Genomic DNA, 10,496 nt, shown 5'->3' with positions numbered 1-10,496 from the left:
AACGGAGAGTACGGTAAATGTAACTTGCCTCGCCTGCTTGAGAAGTTGTGGCTGTTCTTCAAAGAACATTTGCCTGGGTATCCCTTATCGTTTTATATAAATCATTAAACGGAATAGCAGAAACATATGAGGTTTTTACTTCTATTTACAGAAAATGCAATGGCAAGTTAGCTGGCTAGTGCAAGTTAGCTGGCATACCACAGTAAAAACCTAAATCACTTGCTAGCGTTAACCAGTTATTTACGTTATCTGCCGAGCTTAGATTCCCTGCTATGTTATTCATTTCTAACAAAGGGAACGTTTTTGAACTACAACAACTTACGTTACTTGGTTTAACAAAACGTAAGTTATATCACTCGGTCTTATTTCTCATAAATAGTCAGTCGACTTCACTGTGACTTCAGTGTTTAATGATTTAAATGGGCCTATCAAGATGCTGTAGTCTTAATCTCAAAGATGGAATAACGTTAACTTTAGCGAAACTGAGGACGAGGCTGATTTCATAAACAGAAGGCAGATGGTAATCACGGAACTATTCCTGTTGACATACTTGGTAGTGATTGTAGGGTCTGTCGGGGGAGCCATTTCTGGCAGCTTGCAGTAATTACAAAGGCTTGTCGGGTAATTATTTTAATGAGGTTTTAATTTGGTTTGTTTCTGAGGAAATTGTTTCAGTTTTTTTTCATCAGGTCAGTTACACGCTTGTCTGTTTGGCTTGTTTCTCATGAACAACCGTGGAATCTCGCGTTTGAATATTCATACTGACGGTCCTCGGACAGGGAACTGCAGGTATAGGCCGACACGACACCCAGGGAATGTGACCTGACTTCAGTCATTGTACAGTTCTCACTGTTATTGTACGTTTACTCTTTATTTCATTTGTATGAAACGTGCTGCACAACTTCCATGTGTTCAAAGCGACGCGTTAAAATGTAAATGATGTGAAACTGAAATGACACCCGCAGAATGTCGAGGAGGCCAGGAGAGATGTTGAGAAGGAAAGTCGGTTAAAAAAAAGATTTTTAAAAAATGGCAGAATCATTTCAAACGTTTACTGAAACTGTGTAGCCTATACTTGTTTTTCTGTTTACACAATTTTAATAGGCACCTCTTCACACATTCAGACAGGTATTTTGTTTGTGTTTCAGGGAGGTTCTGGCGCACAAAAGCGAAGATCGTCTCGCGGTGATAAAAGATGTCTGAGGCGAACGAGGGCGTGGGGAGGCCGCTGCAGATTTCCCCGCCGCTGGCCAATCAGAACCCCGCAGCCGATTCCCGCAAAATGCGGCGGATAATCGCGGAGGATCCGGAATGGTCTCTCGCCACCGTCCCTCTGCTGACCAACCTCTGCCTCACACACATCATCCAGAACTTTGAAGGTGAGTTTTATTCATTCACTGTTTAATTTAAAAACCTTTACTCTGATTGAGCTGAGCCCTGTTTCACAAAGCAGAATTACTGAGTTAGCTGGATAACTGCACTGAGTAAAACCCAGAACCCTTATAAAACTGGAACATGGACTGAAGTAAAGAGAGCTGTTCTGGGTTTCACTCAGTGCAGTTATCCAGCTAACTCACAAATCCTGCTTTGTGGGTTTCACTCAGTGCAGTTATCCAGCTAACTCAGTAATCCTGCTTTGTGGGTTTCACTCAGTGCAGTTATCCAGCTAACTCAGTAATCCTGCTTTGTGGGTTTTACTCAGTGCAGTTACCCAGCTAACTCAGTAATCCTGTTTGAAATACCCCCTGATGTACAGAGTATGCTGTTTATATACAGTCAGGTCCATAAATATTGGGACATCGACACAATTCTCATCTTTTTGGCTCTATACACCACCACAATGGATTTGTAATGAAATGAACAAGATGTCCTTTAACTGCAGACTTTCAGCTTTAGCAGGAACTGAAGACAGTTGCAGTAGAGGCCTGGCAGAGCATCACCAGGGATGAAACCCAGCGTCTGGTGATATCTATGCATTCCAGACTTCAGGCTGTAATTGACTGCAAAGGATTTGCAACCAAGTATTAAAAAGTGAAAGTTTGATTTATGATTGTTAGTTTGTCCCATTACTTTTGGTCCCTTAAAAAGTGGGAGGCACATATAGAAACTGTTGTAATTCCTACACCGTTCACCTGATTTGGATGTAAATACCCTCAAATTAAAGCTGAAAGTCTGCAGTTAAAGCACATCTTGTTCGTTTCATTTCAAATCCATTGTGATGGTGTATAGAGCCAAAAAGAGGAGAATTGTGTCGATGTCCCAATATTTATGGACCTGACTGTATATATATAAAAAAACTTGTTTGTCCATTTTGTAAAATTGCCTGATTTCCATCAGTCTGTACCTGTAATATTGTAATATTGTAATATACCACAGATGATCTCTTGTCAGCACTGTGTTTGGCTGGTTGTGTTCTGTGTTGTGTGTGCTGTGGTGGGGCAGAGAACCCGGTTCTGCAGGCGCTGCTGCCCCAGCACCGCGCGTACGTCCACGCGCGGCTGAGCCCCTCTCTGCCGCTGCGCGTCACGGCCAACCTGGTGAGTGACGAGGGGTTCTGGCGCCGCTGCTGTGCTGCCCGCTGGCTCCAGGCCGACCCGGCCGCGCACGCCGGCAGCTGGAAGCGCATGTTCCTGGAGCGCCACCTGCAGGCGCTGATCGAGCTGTTCATCCCGGACGTCACGGACCCCGGCGTGGTGCTGGAGGCCGTGCCGCACTGCCGGGGCTTCGTCCGGCGCCTGGACGTGTCCCAGCTGCTGCCCCCTGTGCGCCAGCCCCCCGTGCTGGGGGAGGACGGGGACGAGGCCAGCGACGCCGGCTACGAGGGGCCCTCCATGGACCACTTCGACTTCAGCACGCTGCTGCCCCTGCTGGTCAACCTGGAGGAACTGCACGTGGTGTACAGGGTGAAGGACTGCGGGATGAACTTTGAGTGGAACCTGTTTGAGTTCACCTCCCGCGACTGCCACTCCCTGGCCAAGGCGCTCAAGTCCTGCAAGACCCTGAAGGTGCGGGAACGTCCCCCACAGCGCACGTGAGATAGCGCCACAGTGCACGTGAGATAGCGCCACAGTGCACGTGAGATAGCGCCACAGTGCACGTGAGATAGCGCCACAGCGCACGTGAGATAGCGCCACAGCGCACGTGAGATAGCGTCACAGCGCACGTGAGATAGCGCCACAGCGCACGTGAGATAGCGCCACAGCGCACGTGAGATAGCGTCACAGCGCACGTGAGATAGCGTCACAGCGCACGTGAGATAGCGTCACAGCGCACGTGAGATAGCGTCACAGTGCACGTGAGCCATGCACGTGGCTCTGATTGCCTCTCTCAAGTTGTACAGTGTGTAAGATGGCTGCCTGTCTCTCTCAGTGTGTGAGATGGCTGCCTGTCTCTCTCAGTGTGTGAGATGGCTGCCTGTCTCTCTCAGTGTGTGAAATGGCTGCCTGTCTCTCTCAGTGTGTGAGATGGCTGCCTGTCTCTCTCAGTGTGTAAGATGGCTGCTTGTCTCTCTGTGTGTGAGATGGCTGCCTGTCTCTCTCAGTGTGTGAGATGGCTGCCTGTCTCTCTCAGTGTGTGAAATGGCTACCTGTCTCTCTCAGTGTGTGAAATGGCTACCTGTCTCTCTCAGTGTGTGAGATGGCTGCCTGTCTCTCTCAGTGTGTAAGATGGCTGCCTGTCTCTCTCTGTGTGTGAGATGGCTGCTTGTCTCTCTCAGTGTGTGAAATGGCTACCTGTCTCTCTCAGTGTGTGAGATGGCTTCCTGTCTCTCTCAGTGTGTAAGATGACTGCCTGTCTCTCTGTGTGTGAGATGGCTGCTTGTCTCTCTCAGTGTGTGAAATGGCTGCTTGTCTCTCTCAGTGTGTGAGATGGCTGCTTGTCTCTCTCAGTGTGTGAGATGGCTGCTTGTCTCTCTCAGTGTGTGAGATGGCTGCTTGTCTCTCAGTGTGTAAGATGGCTGCCTGTCTCTCTCAGTGTGTAAGATGGCTGCTTGTCTCTCTCAGTGTGTGAGATGGCTGCTTGTCTCTCTCAGTGTGTGAGATGGCTGCTTGTCTCTCTCAGTGTGTGAAATAGCTACCTGTCTCTCTCAGTGTGTGAGATGGCTGCTTGTCTCTCTCAGTGTGTGAGATGGCTGCTTGTCTCTCTGTGTGTGAGATGGCTGCCTGTCTCTCTCAGTGTGTGAGATGGCTGCCTGTCTCTCTCAGTGTGTGAGATGGCTACCTGTCTCTCTCAGTGTGTGAGATGGCTGCCTGTCTCTCTCAGTGTGTAAGATGGCTGCCTGTCTCTCTCAGTGTGTAAGATGGCTGCCTGTCTCTCTCAGTGTGTGAGATGGCTGCCTGTCTCTCTCAGTGTGTAAGATGGCTGCCTGTCTCTCTCTGTGTGTAAGATGGCTGCCTGTCTCTCTCAGTGTGTGAGATGGCTGCCTGTCTCTCTCAGTGTGTGAGATGGCTGCCTGTCTCTCTCAGTGTGTGAGATGGCTGCTTGTCTCTCTCAGTGTGTGAGATGGCTGCCTGTCTCTCTCAGTGTGTGAAATGGCTGCCTGTCTCTCTCAGTGTGTGAGATGGCTGCCTGTCTCTCTCAGTGTGTAAGATGGCTGCCTGTCTCTCTCTGTGTGTGAGATGGCTGCTTGTCTCTCTCAGTGTGTGAAATGGCTACCTGTCTCTCTCAGTGTGTGAGATGGCTTCCTGTCTCTCTCACTGTGTAAGATGACTGCCTGTCTCTCTGTGTGTGAGATGGCTGCTTGTCTCTCTCAGTGTGTGAAATGGCTGCTTGTCTCTCTCAGTGTGTGAGATGGCTGCTTGTCTCTCTCAGTGTGTGAGATGGCTGCTTGTCTCTCTCAGTGTGTGAGATGGCTGCTTGTCTCTCAGTGTGTAAGATGGCTGCCTGTCTCTCTCAGTGTGTGAAATGGCTGCCTGTCTCTCTCAGTGTGTGAGATGGCTGCCTGTCTCTCTCAGTGTGTAAGATGGCTGCCTGTCTCTCTCAGTGTGTAAGATGGCTGCCTGTCTCTCTCAGTGTGTGAGATGGCTGCTTGTCTCTCTCAGTGTGTGAAATGGCTGCCTGTCTCTCTCAGTGTGTGAGATGGCTGCCTGTCTCTCTCAGTGTGTAAGATGGCTGCCTGTCTCTCTCAGTGTGTAAGATGGCTGCCTGTCTCTCTCAGTGTGTGAGATGGCTGCTTGTCTCTCTCAGTGTGTGAAATGGCTACCTGTCTCTCTCAGTGTGTGAGATGGCTACCTGTCTCTCTCAGTGTGTGAGATGGCTGCTTGTCTCTCTCAGTGTGTGAAATGGCTACCTGTCTCTCTGTGTGTGAAATGGCTGCTTGTCTCTCTCAGTGTGTGAAATGGCTACCTGTCTCTCTCAGTGTGTGAGATGGCTGCTTGTCTCTCTCAGTGTGTGAAATGGCTACCTGTCTCTCTCAGTGTGTGAAATGGCTACCTGTCTCTCTCAGTGTGTGAGATGGCTGCTTGTCTCTCTCAGTGTGTAAGATGGCTGCTTGTCTCTCTCAGTGTGTGAAATGGCTACCTGTCTCTCTCAGTGTGTGAGATGGCTGCTTGTCTCTCTCAGTGTGTGAGATGGCTGCTTGTCTCTCTGTGTGTGAGATGGCTGCTTGTCTCTCTCAGTATGTGAAATGGCTACCTGTCTCTCTCAGTGTGTAAGATGGCTGCCTGTCTCTCTCAGTGTGTAAGATGGCTGCCTGTCTCTCTCAGTGTGTAAGATGGCTGCCTGTCTCTCTCAGTGTGTAAAATGGCTGCCTGTCTCTCTCAGTGTGTAAGATGGCTGCCTGTCTCTCTCGGTGTGTAAGATGGCTGCCTGTCTCTCTCAGTGTGTAAGATGGCTGCCTGTCTCTCTCAGTGTGTAAGATGGCTGCCTGTCTCTCTCAGTGTGTAAGATGGCTGCCTGTCTCTCTCAGTGTGTAAGATGGCTGCCTGTCTCTCTCAGTGTGTAAGATGGCTGCCTGTCTCTCTCAGTGTGTAAGATGGCTGCCTGTCTCTCTCGGTGTGTAAGATGGCTGCCTGTCTCTCTCAGTGTGTAAGATGGCTGCCTGTCTCTCTCAGTGTGTAAGATGGCTGCCTGTCTCTCTCAGTGTGTGAGATGGCTGCTTGTCTCTCTCAGTGTGTGAAATGGCTACCTGTCTCTCTCAGTGTGTGAGATGGCTACCTGTCTCTCTCAGTGTGTGAGATGGCTGCTTGTCTCTCTCAGTGTGTGAAATGGCTACCTGTCTCTCTGTGTGTGAAATGGCTGCTTGTCTCTCTCAGTGTGTGAAATGGCTACCTGTCTCTCTCAGTGTGTGAGATGGCTGCTTGTCTCTCTCAGTGTGTGAAATGGCTACCTGTCTCTCTCAGTGTGTGAGATGGCTGCCTGTCTCTCTCAGTGTGTAAGATGGCTGCCTGTCTCTCTCAGTGTGTAAGATGGCTGCCTGTCTCTCTCAGTGTGTGAGATGGCTGCTTGTCTCTCTCAGTGTGTGAAATGGCTACCTGTCTCTCTCAGTGTGTGAGATGGCTACCTGTCTCTCTCAGTGTGTGAGATGGCTGCTTGTCTCTCTCAGTGTGTGAAATGGCTACCTGTCTCTCTGTGTGTGAAATGGCTGCTTGTCTCTCTCAGTGTGTGAAATGGCTACCTGTCTCTCTCAGTGTGTGAGATGGCTGCTTGTCTCTCTCAGTGTGTGAAATGGCTACCTGTCTCTCTCAGTGTGTGAAATGGCTACCTGTCTCTCTCAGTGTGTGAGATGGCTGCTTGTCTCTCTCAGTGTGTAAGATGGCTGCTTGTCTCTCTCAGTGTGTGAAATGGCTACCTGTCTCTCTCAGTGTGTGAGATGGCTGCTTGTCTCTCTCAGTGTGTGAGATGGCTGCTTGTCTCTCTGTGTGTGAGATGGCTGCTTGTCTCTCTCAGTATGTGAAATGGCTACCTGTCTCTCTCAGTGTGTAAGATGGCTGCCTGTCTCTCTCAGTGTGTAAGATGGCTGCCTGTCTCTCTCAGTGTGTAAGATGGCTGCCTGTCTCTCTCAGTGTGTAAAATGGCTGCCTGTCTCTCTCAGTGTGTAAGATGGCTGCCTGTCTCTCTCGGTGTGTAAGATGGCTGCCTGTCTCTCTCAGTGTGTAAGATGGCTGCCTGTCTCTCTCAGTGTGTAAGATGGCTGCCTGTCTCTCTCAGTGTGTAAGATGGCTGCCTGTCTCTCTCAGTGTGTAAGATGGCTGCCTGTCTCTCTCAGTGTGTAAGATGGCTGCCTGTCTCTCTCAGTGTGTAAGATGGCTGCCTGTCTCTCTCGGTGTGTAAGATGGCTGCCTGTCTCTCTCAGTGTGTAAGATGGCTGCCTGTCTCTCTCGGTGTGTAAGATGGCTGCCTGTCTCTCTCGGTGTGTAAGATGGCTGCCTGTCTCTCTCGGTGTGTGAGATGGCTGCCTGTCTCTCTCAGTGTGTAAGATGGCTGCCTGTCTCTCTCAGTGTGTGAGATGGCTGCCTGTCTCTCTCAGTGTGTAAGATGGCTGCCTGTCTCTCTCAGTGTGTAAGATGGCTGCCTGTCTCTCTCAGTGTGTGAGATGGCTACCTGTCTCTCTCAGTGTGTGAGATGGCTGCTTGTCTCTCTCAGTGTGTGAAATGGCTACCTGTCTCTCTGTGTGTGAAATGGCTGCTTGTCTCTCTCTGTGTGTGAAATGGCTGCTTGTCTCTCTCAGTGTGTGAAATGGCTACCTGTCTCTCTCAGTGTGTGAGATGGCTGCTTGTCTCTCTCAGTGTGTGAAATGGCTACCTGTCTCTCTGTGTGTGAAATGGCTACCTGTCTCTCTCAGTGTGTGAGATGGCTGCTTGTCTCTCTCAGTGTGTGAAATGGCTACCTGTCTCTCTGTGTGTGAAATGGCTACCTGTCTCTCTCAGTGTGTGAGATGGCTGCTTGTCTCTCTCAGTGTGTGAGATGGCTGCTTGTCTCTCTCAGTGTGTGAAATGGCTACCTGTCTCTCTCAGTGTGTGAGATGGCTGCTTGTCTCTCTCAGTGTGTGAGATGGCTGCTTGTCTCTCTGTGTGTGAGATGGCTGCTTGTCTCTCTCAGTATGTGAAATGGCTGCCTGTCTCTCTCAGTGTGTAAGATGGCTGCCTGTCTCTCTCAGTGTGTAAAATGGCTGCCTGTCTCTCTCAGTGTGTAAGATGGCTGCCTGTCTCTCTCAGTGTGTAAGATGGCTGCCTGTCTCTCTCAGTGTGTAAGATGGCTGCCTGTCTCTCTCAGTGTGTAAGATGGCTGCCTGTCTCTCTCGGTGTGTAAGATGGCTGCCTGTCTCTCTCAGTGTGTAAGATGGCTGCCTGTCTCTCTCGGTGTGTAAGATGGCTGCCTGTCTCTCTCGGTGTGTAAGATGGCTGCCTGTCTCTCTCGGTGTGTGAGATGGCTGCCTGTCTCTCTCAGTGTGTAAGATGGCTGCCTGTCTCTCTCAGTGTGTGAGATGGCTACCTGTCTCTCTCAGTGTGTGAGATGGCTGCTTGTCTCTCTCAGTGTGTGAAATGGCTACCTGTCTCTCTGTGTGTGAAATGGCTGCTTGTCTCTCTCTGTGTGTGAAATGGCTGCTTGTCTCTCTCAGTGTGTGAAATGGCTACCTGTCTCTCTCAGTGTGTGAGATGGCTGCTTGTCTCTCTCAGTGTGTAAGATGGCTGCCTGTCTCTCTCGGTGTGTAAAATGGCTGCCTGTCTCTCAGGTGGTGCGGGTCCATCAGAGTAAGGTGGATGATGAGCGATGCCAGGTTCTGGTGCGGAGCCTGTTGGACCACCTCTCCCTGGAGGAGCTGAACCTCTCCCACAACCTGATCGGGGACCGGGGGGCCAAGGCCATCGCCAAGCTGCTGGGCCGCTCCAGGCTGCGGAGACTCGCGCTCTCCGACAACCGCATCCGGGGCCCCGGGGCCCAGGCGCTGGCCCACGCCATCGCCCGCACCGCCTCCCTCACCGACCTCAACCTCCGCCTCAACTTCCTGGGCGACGAGGGCGGGCAGGCCGTCGCCAACGCCCTGCTGAAGAACCGCTCCCTGGTGACCGTCCACCTGGGGGCCAATCAGATGACGGAGCCCACCGCCATGGTCCTGTCACAGGTGCTGGCCCAGAACCGCGTCCTGCAGGACATCGACCTCTCCTGCAACCGGCTGGGAGTGGTACGAAGCTCCGCCTTACTACTACACAAAAGTGATTTGCAGTAGGGTTTATTACCTGTATGAACTTACTTTAATGAACACATAATCGTTTACGTACGAGAGTCAGAAGTGCCGTGTGAGTGAGTTTGCAAGCGCTGTGTGGGAAGATAAATGGACCCAGGTTCAGATTCGGCTTGTTTGCATGGTACATTATTTATGGCACTTGGACAGAACACCCCTGGAATAGCCTCCACCTGTCCCAGGATGCATTGCGCTCATATTACAGAAGAGGAAGGGCTGGTGTCCTCTCTTCCTGCCGCTCCTGGCAGCTGTGAAAGTGATATGGAGCTTGTCCTGTACCTGTCACCCAAACCTTGTGTGATCGACAGCTCCGGCCTCGTCAAGCGCCGGCAAATCACTCAATACTTGTACAGACAAGATGTTTTTCTGAAAAATGTGTTCAAAACAAATTGAGATTAGGCAAGAAAAAAAGAATAATGTTGTTGTAGGCTTGAGGTAACACTCTGTTTGTATGCGTGCTTGGGTGTGTGTGTGTGTGTGCGTGTGTGCTTGCATGTGTGCGCGTGTGTGTATGAGCGTGTGTATATATGTGTGTGTGTGTGGGTGTGTGTGCTTGTGTGTGTATATGTGTGTGTGTATATATGCATGTGTGTGCATGTGTGTGTATATGCGTGTGTGTTTCTCAGGATGGTGGTAAGGCGTTGGAGGAGGGCATGTCCCATAACAGCACTATGTTGGAGTGTGACGTGCGGCTGACAGATATGGCCCAGGAGAGTGAGCTCAGCATCGCCCAGATCCTCCATAGCAACAGGACCAGAGCCCAGAGCAAACCCCACTATGGACTACACTCCCCATAGAGCCCAGCGCAAACCCCACTATGGACTACACTCCCCATAAAGTCCAGAGCAAACCCCACTATGGACTACACTCCCCATAGAGCCCAGCGCAAACCCCACTATGGACTACACTCCCCATAGAGCCCAGCGCAAACCCCACTATGGACTACACTCCCCATAGAGCCCAGAGCAAACCCCACTATGGACTACACTCCCCATAGAGCCCAGCGCAAACCCCACTATGGACTACACTCCCCATAGAGCCCAGCGCAAACCCCACTATGGACTACACTCCCCATAAAGTCCAGAGCAAACCCCACTATGGACTACACTCCCCATAGAGCCCAGCGCAAACCCCACTATGGACTACACTCCCCATAGAGCCCAGCGCAAACCCCACTATGGACTACACTCCCCATAAAGTCCAGAGCAAACCCCACTATGGACTACACTCCCCATAGAGCCCAGAGCAAACCCCACTATGGACTACACTCCCCATAAAGTCCAGAGCAAACCCCACTATGGACTACACTCCCCAT

At 50.8% G+C, this 10,496-nt stretch overlaps 1 protein-coding gene across 4 annotated transcripts in view; it reads left to right on the top strand.

Moving 5' to 3' along the window:
- Positions 1–10,088, top strand: part of tcte1 (t-complex-associated-testis-expressed 1) — a 10,102-nt gene extending 14 nt beyond the window's left edge. The window contains exons 1-5 of one of the 4 annotated variants that reach the window (XM_061243946.1): positions 1–13; positions 1,149–1,379; positions 2,443–3,005; positions 8,672–9,121; positions 9,808–10,088. The exon at positions 1–13 is cut by the window's left edge and continues 14 nt beyond it. In XM_061243946.1, coding sequence (XP_061099930.1) covers positions 1,196–1,379; positions 2,443–3,005; positions 8,672–9,121; positions 9,808–9,978 — 1,368 coding nt within the window. In that variant the 5' untranslated portion in view covers positions 1–13; positions 1,149–1,195 and the 3' untranslated portion in view covers positions 9,979–10,088. Of the gene's footprint in view, positions 14–549; positions 622–670; positions 790–1,148; positions 1,380–2,442; positions 3,006–8,671; positions 9,122–9,807 lie in introns of those variants that run through there. The other 3 variants (XM_061243947.1, XM_061243948.1, XM_061243945.1) reach the window with 3 other exon arrangements.
- The last annotated feature ends 408 nt before the right edge of the window (positions 10,089–10,496 follow it).

This window comes from Conger conger, chromosome 5 (assembly GCF_963514075.1).
Source record: "Conger conger chromosome 5, fConCon1.1, whole genome shotgun sequence".
NCBI lineage: Eukaryota > Metazoa > Chordata > Actinopteri > Anguilliformes > Congridae > Conger > Conger conger.
Note: the sequence above shows the minus strand (reverse complement) of the source record. Positions and strands in the feature narration are given on the sequence as shown.